General features: G+C 43.3%; 1 protein-coding gene across 26 annotated transcripts in view; it reads left to right on the top strand.

Annotated features, from left to right (window-relative positions):
* The window catches only part of SLC23A2 (solute carrier family 23 member 2), a 135,197-nt gene that overhangs the window by 66,476 nt on the left and 47,354 nt on the right, over nucleotides 1–21,367 (top strand). For all 26 annotated transcript variants that reach the window (XM_072736326.1, XM_072736310.1, XM_072736307.1 and 23 more), the window contains 3 exons: nucleotides 10,503–10,601; nucleotides 18,169–18,285; nucleotides 20,235–20,392. In XM_072736326.1, coding sequence (XP_072592427.1) covers nucleotides 10,503–10,601; nucleotides 18,169–18,285; nucleotides 20,235–20,392 — 374 coding nt within the window. The remainder of the gene's footprint in view (nucleotides 1–10,502; nucleotides 10,602–18,168; nucleotides 18,286–20,234; nucleotides 20,393–21,367) is intronic.

Below are 21,367 nucleotides of genomic sequence, written 5' to 3'. Positions count from 1 at the left end.
CTCTTGTGTCATCTGAACTTGGAGGGGGTGTCAGGGGAAACCAAGTTAATAGCCTGAACTTAATGTTGGCAGAGGTCCACCTATAGTACAGCCCGTTTCAGCACGTCGGCGTTGTAGTGCCAGGTTCATAGCTGGCAGTAGTGTTTAAGGTTCCTTAAGGTTTTGTGTCTTCCTCTTCTAATTGACCCTGTGAGACTATTGGGGTCTTCTCTCTTGAGGTTCCAAAAGTACATCCTTTAGTCTGGAGACATTAGGGGTCTGGACTGAGGAGTAGCTTCATTAGGTTCAGTTCTATGGAAGGGTGGGAGAAAAATTCCTCATTCATACAAATCCATAATTTGTTTCCCTTAGCTTATTTTCTTCAGAACTATATAATGGTTAGGAACCCATCATGCTCCCAGTGGGTGGGCACCACACAGACTTGGTAACAAGCTGCTACAGCCCAGTAGGAGAGAGATGGCAAGTCTGCAATCAAACCCTAAGTGTCAGGGTTTGAATTCAGCATGATGTGCTGTGAGAGCACCCTTGAGGGATCCCTGCCCAGCCATGTCTATAGGAGTGGGCCTGGCCTGTTGGAGATTCTCAGGGGAGATGACCTCAAGGTCCTGAAAAATGTTTCAGTAAAGCAGGTCAAGAGGAGGAAGACCTAGGGCCATTCAGCTGGAGAACAGCATGGCCATGTCCTCTTCTGTCAGCCAGGGCACAGGTCCTGCTGCATTAGTGCAGAGTGACTAGCTGAAATATGCTCTAAATGCTGTTTGGCGTTGGCATCTTGTAGCACAGAAAACCGTTTCCTAAGTTACTAGGTAGGAGAGGCTTGTAAGAGGGTCATGCACAGGTTCTCTAATGTTCAGGTTTGTGCTGGGGCAGTCCTGGCTTGGATCTCTTGTTCTGTATACACATCAATCCAGTTTCCCTGTACTCCTACAAGGGTCCTGGTTTGGATAATAAATCTTATGGTGACCTTGATTACAACCAAACATAACTATATCAAATAGCTGAAAACATTTTAGCTCTTTCAGAGAAACTTTTAGAAAAGTCTTCCATGTGGTTAGACTTTTTTGTGTGTTGTCTGAAAACACGAAAAACCCTGCTCATACATGTTCACATTAGGAAATGTGGAAAATAAAGCAAGGCATTTAAAAGGGAATATTTCTGAATTGGAAGGTTATGAAAGTGATCAGAAAATATAGTTGGGTTGCTTCCCTTCCACTTTGTAGTTAAAGTCAGTTTTTCTCTTCTGTAGATTTATGCCAGATTTGACCACTTCTGTAATCCAGCAAACTAGAAAAATGGAGGGCTTTCCTTATTGGCTATTGACTTGGGGGATTTTATCAGCATCAGTAAAGACATCATCCTTGTCTTTCAGGTTCTTGGTAAAGGAAGGAAAGTTTAAACCTTAAGTAGAAGAAGATGATGGATTGTGAGAAAGCCTATACATAAAAGAAAGGAGGTCATGATAGAGCAGTCCGATAAAGAGCCCTGGTCCAGCCAGACGTATTGGGTCAGGGGCCAGCAGCTCAGAGTCGAGCTGTGTAAGACTGCCACTCTTTTCTCTTTCCTGTTCCATCTCTCCTCCCTTTCCTCCCTTCTCTTGCCTCTTACTCTTGAAAAGAAAGGATCTTGGCAGACATGGGGAGGGGTGGGCAAAGAATTCATATAAGAGTAGCTGTGATGGGACACCTGGGTGGCTCAGCGGTTGGGCTCCTGCCTTGGGCTTGGGGCCTGATCCCTGGATCTGGGATCGAGTCCCACATGGGGCTCCCTGCAAGGAGCCTGCTTCTCCCTCTGCCTGTGTCTCTGCCTCTCTCTTTCAGTCTGTGTGTCTCATGAATTAATAAATAAATCTTTAAAAAAAAAAATGGCTGTGATTCCTCAAAGCCTCTGACCTTGTGATGGCAGATTTGAATAGGCTCACCTTCAGCAGTGAAAAGAAGGCAGAAGATTTGTTGCAAATGTTTCTGTTTAAAAGCCAGCATGGAAGCATAGAAGACATAAGAAGACTCATTCTTATGAGTTAAATGCCAGGTGCCATGGAGTCTCTTCTTGTGCATCCTAAAATAGAGGGCTCTGAGTCGTTAGATCTTAAAACCCAAAGTCTCAGCTGGATGGTAATAATAAGTATCTTAGGAAATGTTCTCTTTCTGAAGAATAATTAGATCTTGGGATCGACAACGTGTAATTCTGAGAATGGTCAGATGAGGAAGAGAGTGTTTGCTGCAGTTTCCCAGGAGAGTTGGTTTAATTCCATTCTTCTGTAGGAGCTTGAATCTACTGCAGAGTGGCCATGATTAGGGAGGGAATGCTCTTAACAGGTCAAAATTGAATAGCCAAGACAAGCAGCCTTTTTTGTTTAAAGTATCAGTTGGAAAGGGGGGATCAGTTGATACATGCTTTGAAGTAAAAACCCTGAAAAAATGCTGAAAAAATGGGATGCAAATTATTTTGATGCATGGTATGAGAGATTCCTTCCCTTCTTTCTTTCTAGAGTTTGTCTTAAAAATTAATTTAAAAGGGGCACTTGAGTGGCTCATTTGGTTAAGGGTCTGCCTTTGGGTCAGGTCATGATCTGGGTCTTGGGATTGATCCGGTGGCAGGCTCTCCTGGCGCAGTGGAGAGTAGGCTTCTCCCTCTCCCTCTGGCCCTTCCCCCGTTCATGCTTTCTCTCTCTCAAATAAATATTAAGAAAAATAATTTTAGGGATGCTTGCATGGCTCGGCGGTTGAGCATCTGTCTGCCTTTTGCTCAGGTTGTGATCCCAGGGTCCTGGGATTGAGTATTGGGCTCCCAGTAGGGGGTCTGCTTCTCTCTCTGCCTATGTCTCTGCCTCTCTCTGTGTCTCATGAATAAGTAAATAAAATATTTTAAATATTTATCTTAAAGGTTCTTATTTTTAAGTAATCTTTATACCCAAGGTGGAGCTCGAACTCACAGCCCTGAAAATAAGAGTTGCATATTCCATTGACTGAGCCAGCCAGGTGCCCTATTAAAAATTAATTTTTATGCTCTCGTTTCAGATAGTATTTAGTATTTCAACTTTTTTCTTTTTTTAAAGATTTTATTTATTTGAGATAGAGCACGTACTCATGAGTGGGGGGAGGGCAGGAGGAGGGGGAGAGGAAGACTCCCCGCTGAGCCTGGTGCAGGGCCTGCCTGGGCCTTGATCCCAGGACCCTGAGATCACTACCTGAGTGGAGGTCAGATGCTTAACCAACTGAGCCACCCAGACACCCCTAGTATCTTAGCGTTTAATTTAAATAAAACTTTGGTAGTTTATTTATTTATGAGAGTGCATGTGCTTGTGAGTTGCGGGGGAGGTGAAGATGGAGAGGGGAAGAGAATGTTAAGCAGGCTCCACACCCAACACCGGGCTTGATCTCTTGACCCTGAGATCACGAGCTGAGCTGAAATCAAGAGTTGGATGTTCAACCCACTGAGCCACCCAGGCACCCCTGAGCTTTGGTAGTTTTAAATGAGAGATGATCGTAATTAAAAAATTAGGACACAGTTTGGTATAAATGATGACAATAACAGAGTCGGTGCAGTCTCTTCCTAGAGAAGGTTTATGAAGTTGATGAGTGTTTCGGCTGATTGTCTCCTTTGTGTGTGGCCAGATCCACAGAATCTGGGCCTGAAAGCACACCCTGTCTATTCTGTTTTTTTATTTTTTTATTTTTTTTGAGGCTTGCTTTGTGCTCCAAGCTTTACCAGATGTGACAGGAGTGCAGCAGAAGCAGTTGCCCAGGCTCCCCTTTCCCCCTCCCCACCACCAGTGCCATCCCTGTGGCCACTGCGTTCTTCAGATCCTCACATCAGTCTGGGTCTTTGTTCTCCCTGCCTCCCGGCCTTGTTCCTTTCCAAGCCCTGTCTGTCATTCCTGCCCATGTCCTAGACTACTTAAGATTTTTTTTTTCTAGGCTCTTATACCTCCTGAACCTTTCACCTCTGAATTTTCTGTTCACTCCTAACCTGTATTTACCTAAGCTAGGTAGCCAGGATTCCTGGCTTTGACAATGAGAGGTAAGGTATTTCAGATTGATTTCTTTACTATAATCTAAGTCCATAATTCTGATGGAGAAAAGACTCCTTTCCTGTTAGGATTTGATACAGTACTTGAGGAGGAAGGTAAGCGATAGGAGGTTGACCCAGTGCTTCTTTTCCCCACTACCCTGATTTTACCTGTTTACCTGCATCCACGTTTCTCCTCAGGCTTCATGGTACAAATGTGATGTTGGAATAAAATGGAAGTAGCAAGAAAACCGAGGTGTTCTTTATCTTTTTTTATGGTTCACTTAGGTTTCTTTTCTGTCGTTTCATTATTTGTATAACTTCTTTATTTACAAGAGAAATATGTTCACTGTGGGATTAGAAACTATGGAATGATGTCATGAGAGGAAAAACAAACGCATGTAGAATCCTATCAACCAGAAAAACAGTATGCTATTTTGGTGTATTTCTTTCTAGAGATTTGAAACAAATAATTTGGGAGTTCTTTTACAAAATTCTGTTGTATGCACACACTGCTTTATAAAGTTCACTAACTTTGTATTCTATCCTGGCATATTGATGCCTTTGAACATAATTTGGAATTGTGACATAATAACAAATTGTGGATCTGACTTTTGCACCTTCATTGGGACCTTGGGTTGTTTCTCAGTGTTTGCCAGAGTAAATATTAGCTTAATTCATGTTAACATTATTGCAAAACATATTAGTTTTGAATATTAATGAAGTGGAACACTTTTTTCTTGTGTTCCTTGGCCGTTCACATTCTTTGTGAATCTGTCTACCCCACCCCTTTTATCTATGTTGAGCTATACCAATGGTCAGAAATGCCACATACCTATTAGAAGTCATGTCTAAACAATTGAGCCACATAGGCATCCTGATACCTCTGTTCTTTAAACACACTTTAATTGTAGAAATGGATACTAGAGGAAATAATCAAGTGTGTGTGTAGGAGGGTAAAAATCGTGCTACCCTCTTATTAAAAAAATAGATAACAGTTAATTTGGGGTACTTCATTTTTACTTTGAAAATAAGTATAAAATGGCTCCTTAGCTACTGGATGTATGAGAGTGGTGGGTGATTTATACCCCACCTCAGATAGGTTCTGAACCTCTGATCAGAGGCATGGGATTTTCCAGGTCCCTGTACCCTTCACCTTACTGGTGTCCACAGCTGCTGGTTCATACTGTCACTCTCATTCACTGACAGTTTAAACTGATATTGCTGCGATACTGACCCTCGTCATGACACTCTTCTGCTATTGTTCCTGTCTCTCCTGCTTCCTATATATTGGGCCATTTCAGGATTACTGTTTAGAAACCAGCATTTTAGCATTATTATCTTTGTTTACTGGAAATAAAACACATGAGTAAGAAAGATGTGTTTACTGAGCAGTGGACCTATCCTCCTACACAAAGACAACATGAGCCCTGCAAATTGGGAATAAGCCATCAGCTGGACAAATGTAGGCAGAGAAAAGCTGCTTGGTTCACAGCTGATGGAGTGATTATACGTTATTGGTTTGGCAGAAAAAAATTAAAGCCATCAAGTCTGTTTTCAGATAGTTTTGGGGGGGAGAAAGGACATCTTGTTCCCAAAAATAATGTGTGTTTTTTTTTTTTTTTTTAAATAAACACTAGATCAGTTTCCTAAGATGAAAGATTCCAAGATCCTGTTATCTGCCATGCTATTATTAACACAAAATAAAACCTGCCTTATTATATTTAAGAAGCTTTCCCAGTCATATTTTCTCAGTTGAAATAATAGAGATTCAAAAATATGAAGCTTTGATAGTATCAGCAACATTATTTTTATCCTTTTCTCTTAAAGTCAGTGCTTTTCCTGAAGAACAGATTTTAACGTCTAATTTTTAAAAATTTCCCGTTGAAAAAACATACAGATCATCAGAATAGCTAATTTAATAGACCAGAGGAAACAGTAAAACCAGTGTTGTTTTTTCAGTAGTGTTTGGTCATTTTCTGCACACACACACCGTGGAGGCAGCAGGTCAGAGGGCACCCTGGTGGGCATGTCCCCATCTCCTGTCAGCTTTGCTTCTCTGGTGCCAGATCCCCCTCTCCCTTCGGTAGGAACTTGGTTCATCCCCCGCTTGCTCCACAACACCCCCCTGCCTTCCAGGCTTGTTTACATTGCCCCAGGATGTTGTTGGAGTGCTGGAGCTAGACATGTTCTCCCTTTGGGGATGAGGGTGGCACAGGTAAAGGGCAGCAGTGCAACTCTGGAACAGGAAGCTGATGGGGATGGAAGGTGGGCTCTGAGGTCCCCGGGGATGGCTTGACCTGTGAAAATATGTTAGAGATCATGGTTAGGTTATTTAGGTCAATAATATTTATAGTTAAGTAAACATCTCGCACTGGCCTGGTAAAGGAAGTGATTGATTTTTGTGAATCAGACACCTTTGGATTGGCTTACAAATCCAAACTGGCCCTTGTACCAGTTTATTTCTCTGCCCTTCCCTGCACCAGTCTACTTGGGGACATTCACCCAGGCACCTAGGTAATTGAACTCACAGTAGCCTGGATACTTTCCCACCTGCCCGGCACCTACCCTGAGCAGCTGTGATGCTGTGCTCCCATCTGGGCAGGCTCCGGGGCCATTAGGGCCACATCCTTGCTCTCTCCTGAACCAGACTACCTTATCCAGAACACTGTCTTCAGTACCCAGTAGCAGCCTCTGTTCCTATCGCCGTGCCCTTTACTGCACCTCGCCCTTCCACTCTCCCATTGCCATCTGAGTGGCCTGTGCTTGGCGCTGCTCCGTGGCTCCCTGCTAGGGCCTTGTGTCCTGTCAGAATTTCTTAGCCTGACCCCCCACTCCAGGCAGCGCTCTTGGAGGAGGTGCAGGACTGCCTCTTCATTGCCTGGGCACAGCAGGTGCACCAATGGAGTTCATCAAGTGAATATGTGAGCCTTTGCCTGGGCTGGGAAGCATTCGCATCTTTTGGTACTTATCTCCTAGTGAGTGTGTATATGGAATAAGTCCAAAAGGGCGTGGGAATTAATAAATCCTGCCAAAGTCTCCTGTTCGGTGCCAGCATATGAATTTTAAAAAGTCATCGAGGTGAAATTCACACAAATTAGCCATTTTAAAGCGAACGATTCAGTGACATTTAACACATTCACAGTGTTGTGCAACCATCACCTCTGCCTAGTTCCAAAATCTTTTCATCACCCTGAAAAGAAGCCCTGCGCCCACGGAGCAGTTGTTCCCTGCGGCAGCTGGCTGTGAATGCAGATGAAGGTGAGTTCTAGCCAGGATAGGACTTTGGATCAGATCTGGGTTTCTTTGATGACTTAGTAACTGAGCATTATTGTTACAAGAGAGTTCATCCTGAGTGTGTGTACGTCTTGGCGTCTCTGTGGGCTGAGCACTGCTGTGCTAGGACTTGGAGCATGGTTCTAATAGTAAGTTAGAGTTTCCTGTTGTGGACCTGAACTTGGCTGGGAAAGTCCATCTTGCTGGCAGCTGGTTTTACGGGCAAACAAATGCCCCAAACCCAGGTAACTTGTGTAAAAAGCTATCACGTGACTTAAGAGGTAGTTCTGGAAATCTTTATCTGTAGAGCCACAAGGAAATACTGCCCTGGTAGAGCTCTCTGGCATACTTTAAAATTAGCCTCACACTTGGGTTATTAACCTGTATGAAAAGTTTAATTTTTCACTGATTTCTTCAACTGTTAAAAAACAAATGTATTGAAGGGTGTTTGGACCTCCTCAGTTTGAGCTATGCTGCTTATTATTAGATCTTTAGTCTTTATAATTTCTTCACCCTTGTAAAAAGAAGTTGTCCTCATTATAGGAAATTCCCAAAATAGAGAAGGAAAAAAAAGGTGAAAATGGCCTCACTGATTAAAGATAACCATGGTTAATATTCTGGTGGACACCTTTTTTATTGTTTGTTTAAAAAAGCAGCATACAGGGATCCCTGGGTGGCGCAGTGGTTTGGCGCTTGCCTTTGGCCCAGGGCGCGATCCTGGAGACCCGGGATCGAATCCCACATCGGGCTCCCGGTGCATGGAGCCTGTTTCTCCCTCTGCCTATGTCTCTGCCTCTCTCTCTGTCTCTCTGTGACTATCATAAATAAATTAAAAAAAAAAAAAAAAAAAGCAGCATACAAATAACATACAAACACATGCCGATTATAAAAGACCGAAATGTTAAAGGAGGATTGGGAGTGAAAAAATCAAAGGAGTGCTTGTACCTAGGGCAACCTTCCTATTCTTGGTCTGGGGCCTTTCTGCATCCTTTCCCAAGTGTTCAAACAGGCAGACTTAGAATTTTTTTTTTAAAGCATAGTTAGGATAATTCTAGACTTACTGTTTTATGACTTTTTCAAGAAAAAGTATTTTTTGGGAGTTCTTTCCTTGTCAGCAGGAAAGAACTTTTTTCTTTTTTAATGGCTTTTTAATCTTTTTCACTAACTTTTTTTTTTAAGATTCTATTTATTTATTCATGAGAGACACAGAGAGGCAGACACAGGCAGAGGGAGAAGCAGGCTCCATGCAGGGAGCCTGAAGTGGGACTTGATCCCAGGATCCTGGGATTCATGCCCTGAATCAAAGGCAGACGTTCAACCTGAGCCACCCAGGCGTCCCAACATTAATTTTGAAATGGATATTCCATAATCTCACAATGTTTGTATTTATTTTTTTCTTCATTGGTTTAATGTCTTTTTTTTTTTTAATTGTCTTTTTTTTTTTAATGAATGTTTGTTTCCAGGGATTCAGCATTTTAAGTATCAGTCATCAGTTTGTTTGTTTTTTTTTTTTATATCAGTTATCAGTCTTGAATGCATATACCATTTGCGTGCATATTCCTGGAAGATAAGTTTCTATGAGTGCTACTGCTTGATCCAAGAAAATGCCCCTTTTCTTCTGGTCCTAAATTACCCTCCACAAGGGGCCGCAAGGTAGCTTTCTCCCTACACCCTGGTCAACACTGGATTCATCTTTTAAGATATCCCCCTAATCTATGTTAAAAAAAATGAAAATTTCTAAAAATTTCCTTTCTATAATTTTAGATGAGGTTGAACAGCTTATCATGTGTTTTAGATATTTAAATTTTTTCCTGTGAGTTTGTAGACCTCTGTCATTTGCCCGTTTCCTGTGGATTGTTTTATTGATTTGTGGGTGTTCTTTATAAACTATTGATGCCGACCTTTGTGGCTAGACCTTCTTTTAAGCCATCACTCATCTTTTTCTTCTTTTCAGTATATTTTACAATACCAGATTTTAAACTATTTTTTAAGATTTATTTATTTATGATAGAGAGAGGCAGGCAGAGATACAGGAGGAGGGAGAAGCAGGCTCCATGCTGGGAGCCCGACGTAGGACTCGATCCCGGGACTCCAGGATCACGCCCTGGGCCAAAGGCAGGCGCCAAACCTCTGAGCCACCCAGGGATCCCCAGATTTTAAACTTTTTATGTACTTGTCGATTTTTCTCTGTACCTTAAAAATGCAGTTGTGCTATTATTCATGCATAGTTATTTTCAGCATTAATTTTTCAAGATGGGTTCCTTGAAATGGAGCCGTTTGGCTAAGAGTAAAATATTTTAAGATTTTTGCTCCAGGCTTCCAGGACCTAAGATGATTCCATGTGCCTCACCAGGGCACGCATAAGGGTTGGTAATCTGCAGGTTCCCAGGGGTTCGCCTCCACTCTTCAGAATGAGTTCTGCTTGGGCAGCCTTGGTGGCGCAGCGGTTTAGCCCTGCCTTCAGCCCAGGGCCTGATCCTGGAGACCTAGGATCAAATCCCACGTCAGGCTCCCTTCATGGAGCCTGCTTCTCCCTCTCTCCCTCTCTCCCCCTCCCCCTCCTCCTCTGTATCTCATGAATAAATAAATCTTTAAAAAAAAAAAAAAAGTTCTGCTCCTTACCTTGAGGGCCCAGAAACTAGATTGTGTCAGTATGAATAGCCCCAGGCCGCCTGTCCAGTGCCACCTGTTAATGCCTGCATGTACCAGGAGGCTAGTTTGTACAGTAACCAATGATGGGAAATGTCAGCATCTTAGGCGATCAGGATTGCGGAGTTGCAGGTGGGGAGGGGGGCGGGCAGACATGCCACAGCACAGAGTTGTCATGTGATTTGGGAGAGATCATGACCAAGGCAGCTCAGGATGCTTCTCCCTCCCTCAGACACAGCTTTGGCACCCAGCCAGGCCTCCTTGGCCTTGGAGGGTGCTGCAGGCCCTGCTTCCTTGCTTTCTGTGGGTGCTCCAGTTCGGGCCTCCCCTTGTGAGACTCGTGGTATATTTCTCCCCTGTCAGAAGCACACACACAGTTGCTGATACAGTGCACACGTGCCCAGAATTTCCTTTAAGAAAACTAGAAACTTGGCTGATTTGGTAGGCAAAAAATGCACAGCTTGTGTCTGTTAGAAAAATTACAGAAGGCGTCTGGGGAGAATGTTTCTGTGCAGTGCAGTGCATGATATACATTGAAACAGCCTGTAAATGATTTTGTTTCTCGGCAGGTGGTGATAAATGGAGGTGCCACGTCCAGCGGTGAGCAGGACAATGAAGACACTGAGCTCATGGCAATCTACACGACAGAAAATGGCATTGCAGAAAAGGTACCTCCTTGCTTCAGCCTCTCCTGTTTCCCAGGCCCCCTGCAGGGTGTGGCTATCCTTCCTGGGGGCTTGTGTCAACCCTCCTGAGTGGGTGTGTTCTCTTCATGGTGGAAATGGATGAGGAGTAGCAGTGACTAATTTATAATTGTCTTGATGGCAATTAAGGTGAGACCTATATAGAAGTCTTTTTTTTTTTAAAGGCCTCAGCCAGTATGCTGAGGGTGAGGTGGTTCAGAGTTGGATTCTGGACTCAGGTCTGGGTGCTAATGTGACCCAGATCCCGAGGGAGTTGCTTAAGCTCTCTGGGCATCAGTTGCCTCATCTCCAAAATGGGAGGAAAAAATTGTCGAGGTTTAAACAAAATAATAACAAAGGTAATATTAGTGTTGTGCCTTGTACGTACTCTGTTGCAGTGAATGAGAATAAAAGAAGCCAGTAGATAGCTTACTTAGACTGTGACAATGAACAGAAAGATGGAAATCGCATGCTGAGGTGGGAGAAGTGTTTGTTTTGTTTTGTTTTACTTTGTATCAATCACTATGCCTATTACATGAAAAGTTTGATTCTAGGGTATTTCTAGATTGCATGGCAGCTCTAATACTTCTCAATTTCATTTGAGTTTTATTTGATAGACTTTTATTATTTTTTAGAGAGAGAGGAGGGCAGGGCAGAGGGGGAAGGAGAGAGAGAATCTTAGGCTCCATGATTGATCAGTGTGGAGCCTGACTTGGGGCTCGATCCCACGACCCCAAGTCACTATCTGAGCTGAAATCAAGAGCTGGATGCTTAAAAAATTGGGCTACTAGGCCACTCCTATTTGGTAGACTTTTAAATTTTAAAGCACATTTTATTTTCACTGTGAAAATCTACTAATTTAATCAGTTTTTGTAATGAAGCATTATATTCTAGAACCACTGTGTTGTACTTTTTTTATAGTAAGCTCTATACCCACTGTGGGCTTGAACTCACAACCCTGAGATCAAGAACTGCATGCTCTACTGACTGAGCCAGCCAGGTGCCCCTGGTTGTACTTTAGTTAATGTGCACTAAATATTCTAGAAACAGACTATTAGAAAGTTGATACATGCAAATATAGTACCCAGCTTAGGAATTAGCACCATAAATTTATAGTGTAATCACTAAAATGATAAAGAACAAGGAGACTATATTGAAATTCTGGAATATGTCTGTGTGGTTTCTTTTTTTTCCCATTTTGGCCATCTTGACCAATATTGCTTTTTGGTTGAGGTATTATAAATTTGGTCAACTGATTATAAATTTTATGGAGGCCAATTAGACATGTTGAGATGTTAAAATTCCTGTGGTATTGGATTCTGAGGTTCTCCTCAGAGTGCAGGAATTGAAGTAGCGGCTTTTTTTTTATTTTTATTTTTTAAATTTATTTTTTTTTTTAATTTTTATTTATTTACGATAGTCACAGAGAGATAGAGAGGCAGAGACACAGGCAGAGGGAGAAGCAGGCTCCATGCACCGGGAGCCCGACGTGGGATTCGATCCCGGGTCTCCAGGATCGCGCCCTGGGCCAAAGGCAGGCGCCAAACCGCTGCGCCACCCAGGGATCCCAAGTAGCGGCTTTTGACATGTTGACATGTGAGTGCCTACCTCTGCAGCTGAGACACAGCCCACAGAGATGGATCTGGGCAGGGAGCGACCAACTTGCCTCCTTGGGTCTCAGCATCCGAGTGGTATATCTTGTAGTCCACTTCTGAATTCACAGCCTTGTTAGCAGTATCCAATTTATGCATACTGGGTCCTTTATCAGAATTTCCAGGGTATAGGCTGTCATGATTTTAGACTTCCATTATCCAGGAAATGATGATCATCTTTTGAAATGAATAGCAAGGAGCATTAACACTCAAGGCTTTTTAACATCTATAGCAGTACTTTTTACTGATGGCTAGTGAACTATTGTCTCGTTTATGCTAGACACTTACTTACCTGTTTGAAAATCTTTTTCACTGTCTAAACTTTGATACATTAGTATTTCCTTGGATGCTAGTGATATAGGATATCTTCCTGTTTAACTGGCTGATTTTATGAAATGACAAGTTTGGAGAGAAGAGCTAAATGATGTATTGAATGTATTGAATGATGCTAAATGGTCCAGGCTTTGGGCTGTATAATTCAAAGAGCGGGTCACATTTAGCCCTCACCGAAACCCGATTAGAGAGGTGCTACCACTGTCTCTGTTTTAGAGAAAAAGAAAATGAAATTTCGGTCTTCTGCTGTCTTGAATTCATGCAAAGAAAACTTCATGCTGCCCTTTGGGATCTTGCCCCCTTTTTTTAAAAAATTTTAATTTAATTGAGATAGAATGAGTGAGAGAGAAAGAGAGCGAGCAAGAGCGAGAGTGCACACACAAGCAGGGGGAGAGGGAAAAACCAGATCTCCATTGCAGGGAGCCTGATGTGGGGCTCAATCCCTGGACCTTGGGATCATGACTTGAGCTGAAGGTGAACATTTAACTGATTGAGCCACTCAGGCACCCCAGGGGTCTTGCTTTTTAGAGGGCATTGAAAGGCTGTCTCTGAATACCTGACTGAATTAACAATGAAACCTCGCAGGAGAGGAGGAGTAGGGGCCAGAGAAGGTCATCCCACATATATTCTCCATATTCATGTTTTCTTAATTATAGTGAGCTATTAGTTTTCAAATACTTATTTTATATAAAACTTCTGGTGTCTCGTAATACTCTTGAGCTCCTTATGATAAATGCTGGTTAATATGGTGTAAACTACAAGATACTCATCTTGGAATATAGTCAAAGGGATTTATTTCTGAAAGGACCAGAAGGATAATGCCTTGAGTCATGAACCATGAATCTGTAAGATAGCACTGGGACCCACGCCCAGTACATTCTGAACTTGACCTCAGTACTATTGGGATTCTTCAGTGAGGGATGCTGAGGGAATTGAACTTTGTTTATAGTGAGGGTATTTGGAACAAGGATGAAGTAACTACAAGTAAATGGTTTAGAAATATCAGCATTTTGTTGTTTTACAGATTCCCCACAAAATATGTTTACAGAATCATGTGAAGTAGTTGCAGTGGTATTGGCAAATCACTGTTAATCACAATTTCAGAAAGTCAGTTTCTGGTAATTTCTAAAGAGCAGCCCTGTTTTTCCTGGGAGGCCATGTAGCATGGTGGCAAATGTAGTCTTCGTGTTCAACTCTTGAGTCACTCACTCAGTCCCTCAGTGTCTCTACTCCCTCATCTGTAAAATGGGGTTATGACAACACGTAACTTCCCAGGGCCCTTGCACAGAGGACAGGAGAGTATAAAATAGCTTGAGGCTTTTAGGAAGCAGAGATTGCCAAAATGCGAAAACAGTCCCAAGTGAACTAGTTCACTTGCATAGTTCAATGTGTACCACTTGAATATCCCACCTGGCTTGGCACTGGGTTCTTTAGCTCCCCATTGTTTCAACAGCTGTCACCAAGTTTGTTAAATAGAAGATCAACTTATTTCCATAATGTTGAAATTTATTTATTTATTCATGAGAGAAACACAGAGAAGCAGAGACACAGGCAGAGGGAGAAGCAGGCTCCATGCAGGGAGCCCGACGTGGGACTTGATCCTGGGTCTCCAGGATCATGCCCTGGGCTAAAGGTGGCGCTAAACCACTGAGCCAGGGATCCCTGGGTGGCGCAGCGGTTTACCGCCTGCCTTTGGCCCAGGGCACGATCCTGGAGACCCGGGATCGAATCCCACATCGGGCTCCCGGTGCATGAAGCCTGCTTCTCCCTCTGCCTATGTCTCTCTCTCTCTCTCTCTCTCTCTCTCTCTCTGTGACTATCATAAAAAAAAAAAAAAAAAAAAAATCACTGAGCCATCCGGGCTGCCTTGTGTAATACAAACTTAAGAGAATAATTGAGACATACCTTTTTGTTGCTACTCTTTCATTCTCTGGTATTGATTGTGGCTTTGAAGAAATCAGGCCAGTTTTGTTTTCTTCTTTTTATCAGCACCTTGATCTTTTTGCCTGTATTTTGGATTCTTTATCTTTGATATTCAGTAACTTTACTTAGGTATGTTTTGATGTTGACCATTCTGGGTCAGGATTTTTTGGCACTTGGAGTATTTAGCATTAAAAGTCCAGTTACTCTAGGAAAGCTTTCTTGAATTCTGTCTTTATTTTTTGTTTTAATCTGTTCTTTTAGTTTTCTTATTTGGGGGCTCCAGTGAGATATATTTTGAATCTCCTTTGCTTGCCTTCTCTGGCTGTCCTTTATCTCTAATCTTTTTTTTCTCTTACATGGTTTGATACCCCTCCTCCCCTACTTCCAGCCTGTGACCCTTACTCTGTTTTCTCTTTATGTCTGTTTTCTCTTGTGCTCTTATCACTTCCACTATTTATTCCTTTTTTTTAAAAAAAAAATTCTATCCAAATTATGTCAACATATTCTATTTCCCTTTGCTCTTAAATTTGTCTTAAGGTTTTTTTTCTTTTTTCTTTTTTTTTTTAAGATTTTATTTATTATTCATGAGAGACACACTGAGAGAGAGAGTCAGAGACACAGGCAGAGGGAGAAGCAGACCCCATGCAGGCAGCCTGATGTAGGACTCGATCCGGGACTCTAGGATCACGCCCTGGGCTGACAGCGGGTGCTAAACCTCTGAGCCACCCAGGGATCCCATAGGTTTTTCTTAATACAGTTGATTGTTTTATTGAGTTTTGAAAATGTCCGAGTCTGAGCAACATTGGTGGAATGGTGGTAAGCATGACTGCCTTCCAAAATATCTGAATAGTTTTTCATCAATTCATTGAGTACTTTGTGGATCTTTTTTTTTTTTTTTTTTAAGATTTTATTTATTTATTCATGAGAGACACAGGCAGAGGGAGAAGCAGGTTCCATGCAGGGAGCCCGACGTGGGACTCCCTCCCGGATCTCCAGGATCAGGCCCCAGGCTCAAGGTGGCACTAAACTGTTGAGCCACCAAGGCTGCTCTTTGTGGGTCTTCTAATTTGCAAACATATACTTGAGTTTTTGGAATTTTTTCTTTTTGATTAATTCCTATATTTTCCTTGTACTGTTCTGACTTTTCAAAGCTTATTTCTTTTTAAAAGATTTATTTATTTGAGAGCGAGAGCTTGTGAGAGTTGTGGGGGGCAGTGCAGAGGGAGAGAGAATCTCAAGCAGACTTGGTGCTGAGCACAGAGCCCAACATGGGACATATCCCATGACCCATGAGATCATGACCTGAGCCCAAAGCAAGAGTCAGACGCTCAACTGAGCCACCCTGGCATCACTAGACACACTCTTAAGAACAGGATATTCCATGGCATCTGGGATATTCTATCAGAGCACTTGACTCTTGTTTTTGGCTTAAATAATGATCTCAGGGCTGTGATTCAGCCCTGTGTCGGGCTCTATGTTCAGCATGGAGTCTGTTTCTCCCCCCCGCCCCCATCTGCTCCTCCTTGCTCACTCTTCTCTCAAATAAATAAGTAAATAAAACTTTAAAAAACAGAAGAAAACAAGATATTCTAAGAACTCACAGGTTGTCTCCCAATTACCAGGCAAAGACTGGGCCATTTTTTGATGTGTGGGGGCTTGGACAACCCAGACTTGCTGAATTAATCTTTTCTTGCACACCAGTACATAACCACATTTTTCACACGCATGTATTTTCTCTACCATCCCTACAAATTTTTAAAAGGCATATGCAATCCATTTTAAGTCCTCCAGGAATGCAAACCCTCCAATATCCATTGTTTAGAATGGAAGAAAAAGTTTTCTGAAAAGGTCAGCCTCAGTTTTCATTTGGAATAGCTCAAATGTCAGCTTACATTGGACATTTACCTTTAGGCTTTAGAAGGTGAGGCTGTTGGAAGCCCGGGTGGCTCAGCGGTTTAGCACTGCCTTCAGCCCAGGGCGTGATCCTGGAGACCTGGGATAAAGTCCCACATTAGGCTCCCTGTGTGGAGCCTGCTTCTCCCTCTGCCTGTGTCCCTGCCTCTCTCTCTCTCTGTGTCTCTCATGAATAAATAAATAAAATCTTAAAAAAAAAAAAAAAGTGAGGCTGAATTGCGTCACTTCTTTTGTTCAAGGTGTTTGGCCCCCCAGATCCCCATCTCCGTCTGCACAGGAAGTCGATTGACAAACAGGGAGTCTGTGTCTTTCTGTGGACCATATCCATGGATAAGAGGGCATAAGTGGGGCTGGAGAAGTCAAAATGGTCATCATCCTTACCTCTTTTTTTGTAGCATCTTTTACTTTTGTTTCCTGTTAGGTATTTTTTTTTTTTTTTTAAGTTACAATAGACTTAAAAAAAATGTGCCTCTCAGAGTCTGAGAAATTGTTCATAGAGTTTTAGAACCTAGAGTAGTTTTGAAGGATTTGAGGTTACCTTGAGTTTTCTGTTTAGCTTAGAAGTAATGCAGATATTGGCTGAAAACATCCAGACTATAACCTAAAGTGTTCAGTCTTTGTGAAGATTTTGGCTCAAAAAGCATGCAACACAAAAGTCTGTAGTAATGGTTGGGGGAGAGAGAAAGAAAAAAAAAAAAACTGTCCCCTAAACTATAAATACATCTTTAGTCTTTTTTTTTTTTTTTTAAGATTTTATTTACTTATTCATGAGAGACACAGAGAAAGAGGCAGAGACATAGGCAGAGGGAGAAGCAAGCTCCCTGCAGGAAGCCCGATGCAGGACTTGATCCCATGACCTGAGCCAAAGGCAGACGCTCAACCACTGAGCCACCTAGATAGACATCCTGTTTATTAGTCTGTTTTTTTTTAAAAAAGATTTTATTTATTCATAGACACAGAGAGAGAGGCAGGGACACAGGGAGAGGGGGAAGCAGGCTCCATGCAGGGAGCCCGATGTGGGACTTGATACCGGGTCTCCAGGATCACACCCCAGGCTGCAGGCAGCACCAAACCTCTACGCTACCAGGGCTGCCTATTAGTCTGTTTTTTTTTTTTTTTTTTAATATTTTTTTTTATTATTTTTTTTAATTTTTTAATTTTTATTTTTTTATTTTTATTTTTTTTATATTTTTTTTTATTAGTCTGTTTTTAAACAAAATTGGAATCCTCATATCTGTGTCCTTTTTGAATTTGCTCTTTTCACTCACCATTGTGTCAGAGCATCAGTGCTTTGAATAGGAGGATGTAGGACTTTTTTTTTTTTTTTTTTTTTAAGATAGAGATCTTTCTCCTTGCAGGTATGGGGTGGAGCAGAAAGGGCAAATTAGTGCTCTCTGTTTGAAAGTGCTCAGCATTTTATCACATTTTTTCCTTTGGGGTGCCACTCAAGGACTGTCATGCTAGGGCATTTCTTTGTGGACACCCTTTCCATGTATGGTGTCCCCAGCAAGCTGGGTGCTCTTGCTGGTGGGTCAGTGACAAGGGATACTGAGCCCCCAAACTCTGAGGACAGATTGTCTAGCTGAGTGTGTTGAGCATTGTATCAGAGGCAGGCAAAGAGAGTGGCCCCCACTTTATAAAGTTTTTCAGTAACAGCCGCCTGTACTGAGCTGAGTTCATACTGGTTTTCACTTTTATTAAATAATTCCTTTTCTCCTTGTCGCTCTCAGAGCTCTCTTGCCGAAACCTTGGATAGCACTGGCAGTCTAGACCCCCAGAGATCGGACATGATTTACACCATAGAAGATGTCCCGCCCTGGTACCTGTGCATATTTCTGGGGTTACAGGTAAGATGGTTCCTTTAGGATGTAACCACCCAGCAGACGTTTGATTTGTCCAAATTCTTTAAAAATTCAGTTTCGATTTTTATTTATTGACGACTTTATTACAAATTATTCTTTTAAGAATGATAACTGGGACTTGCTAGCATTCATTTCATAGTAGCGAAAGGAAGAAAAGAACAGGAGGAAGAGGTTGACCTGGGAATAGAGGAAAGAAAATGTTCAAGGAACAAGCAAGATGAGTGATGAGGCAGGAAGGAGGAAGGACCATGGAGATACAGAAAGAGGAGAGGGAGGGAAGAGAAGTTTTGATCTTCATTCCTATTTCCGCAGTCCGGTCATGGTCAGTTCTTCTATGACACGTGGGTGACACCAAGAAGTGCCATGTTGGCCAGGATGTATGTGGGAGGTTTCAGCCTTATCTGTAAGAGAAGGGAGACATTGCTGTGGTAGAAGCTTTGTCTGCTGTGGATTGCAGTGGGAGCAGAGTGAGTAAGCCAGCAGACACGGGGGCACCAGGTGGGAGGTAACACAGGCTGACACAGAGCCCATGCATCTTGAGTATTTTCCTCCTCTCTCTCAGTACTTTTTGCCACTTAAGGATTGGAGTGGGGCCTTTGGAGAAGGGCATAAGTTGGGGGCCCCTTTCCTGTATCTGGTTGGTGGTTTTAGCCTGGACTCTCTTCTGAGGTTTGACTTGACTTCCCTTTTTCTTCCTTTCTCAAGTTGGAATGGGCTGTTCAACCTGAGGCATTTCAGATGCTGAGAAAATTGGTCCTATTACCCAGACAGGTGTAGTCACTTGGGGTGGGGCTGTACCTGGAGACCTTTGATGCTTCGGTCCAGTTTCCAATACTCTTCGCACCCCTGCTTGCACCTTCCACACAGGCCTCAAAGCACTTGGTCACCTGGACTGGAAGTTGTCTAATAAAGGAGGACTCAAATAGCCAAAGGAGTGAAGTGGTCTTTAGCTTGGGCTGAGTACCCTGAATCAGGTTCAGGAAACTCACCTTTAGAAATGTTTATATTATAGATAAAGAAGTATTCCCTGGTCAAGTGGGATCGGGAAATCTTGCATAAGTCATGCTTTTCTTGATGATATGGAGTCTTCTTAAGCTTGTGAGCAGTTCCCCACATGGAATAGTGTTGTATGGTTGAGCATCGGGCTGTAAGTAACCCATTTTGGCAAACATGAGCAGAGATGGGGAACTTGGGAAGGAAGGTAGGAAGTTTGCTGAACAGACAGAAGGAGTGTGACCAGTGAGTGCCAGGGATGTCCAACCAGGGCTGAAAAAGTTGGGGACCAGGCCCCAAAGGAGGAGTCGGGGATGGGTGCTTTCTGGAGCGTTCCCACAGCTACCATACACCCATAACCCTTCTCTGATGGTAAACAATGCCAGACCCTTAAAAAGATGGAAAACACCTTGAGCAATGAAGCATGTGTAACTTTAATCCACAGACCTGAGAGAATAAAAAAAAAAAAGGCCGGTTGATTGTCTCAAGAATATAGATGTAGAATTCCACATAAAATATTGACAAATCCCGGAAGAAAAAACTAGTGAGACTAACTAGGGTTTGTTTCAACAATGGTTCCATGAAATAAAATTCATGTCAACAGATTAAAGGAAAAAGATCTCAGATTTTAGCAATTGATGCTACAAAAGCATCTGAACAAAGCAGATATTCCCAGCCAGAGTTATGTAAATAAAACCTCACCTGTGCAGGCCTGAACTCAGGTGAGCTGAAAGACAGGAAAACATACCAGAAAGGAGAAACACTAAAGAAGAAAGAGGATTTGGCACAGGGTATGCTTGTGTGCCCCAAGAACCAGAGATCCTTCTGGTGGACCATTTTTAAAAAATAATGGTGGGGTGCGGGGTTGGGGTGGGGGGCAGTTCAGTTAGAATCAGAGACAAAGGGTTTCCTGTCTTCCTGACCACCTCCTTCATCCACAGCACTACCTGACGTGCTTCAGTGGCACCATTGCCGTGCCCTTTTTGCTGGCCGACGCCATGTGTGTGGGGTATGACCAGTGGGCCACTAGCCAGCTCATCGGGACCATTTTCTTCTGTGTGGGAATTACAACCTTACTGCAGACAACGTTTGGATGCAGGTGAGATTGGGATGCTGAATTGGGATACTAAAGCCCCCTGAGGCATGGAGCCAGGTCACTCACCCAGGGCTGCTCGGTAGAACTGGCTGGAGCTCGCAGGGGGGTGTCCTAGTGGCCACTGCCCCCCACCCCCCAACCTTGTGTTGGTTTCCTTGGTGGAGGGATCAGCCTCCCACTCAGGTGTGTAAGCTGGAGACTCAGACTCACTCTCATCTCCGTCCAGATTCCCAGTGGGCAAGTCTCATTCTCTCCAGGATCCCCTTCCTGTCCCCCTTCCTTTAGCTCAGATCTGGAGGCGCTCCACTCATGCCCCATGGGTTCTCTCCTCTCTGCTCTGTGGGGACACCATCTCCCCCAGGCAGTCTTGCTAACATTGTGTCTTCCTCTGTGCTGCTGGGCAGCAACCCCACTCTCTGTTCCAAAATCTGTCTGCCCGCCCCACCCTGTAGGCTTCTCCCTTGCTGTGTCCCACCATCCCCTGGGTGGGGCCCACCTCTGAGCCCCACACTCACCCTGGGCAGAGTTCCTCCCCGAGCCTGCTGTTGGAACCTCCTGTACTTGTGCTCCCTTAGCAACTGGTAAACCCTGCCTGTCCTCCCACCTTGTCCCTCCTGCTCTGTGAAGTATCCCTGTCTCCCCAAGGCTGCTGTCATGGCCTCCCCTGAATCCCCGCACATATATCTTATGTATAGTCTCCTAGTGTGGCTCTTATGCCATTTTGTCCTTTTTTGTTGTCATGTCTTTTCCCACTGGATTGTGCTCCCCTCATTAGTGCCAGGGCTCTGCTCTGGCTTGTCCACCTAGATCCGTCCTGGCCTGCCTCCTCCTGCAGGCTTCTCGTTCCTCTCCTTTCTCCTCTTCACCCTCTTCACAGTACAGCCTCCTTCTTTGTCCCCAGCTCTGCTCATGGTGTGGAGACTGCTGAGGCGGGACTGTCCCCAGGAGAGGGGGCAGCAGAGGACACTTGAGAGAGTT

Source organism: Vulpes vulpes, chromosome 14 (genome assembly GCF_048418805.1).
Source record: "Vulpes vulpes isolate BD-2025 chromosome 14, VulVul3, whole genome shotgun sequence".
Taxonomy (NCBI): Eukaryota; Metazoa; Chordata; class Mammalia; order Carnivora; family Canidae; genus Vulpes; species Vulpes vulpes.
The sequence above is the reverse complement of the archived record's forward strand: the minus strand, read 5'-3'. Positions and strand labels throughout refer to the sequence as shown.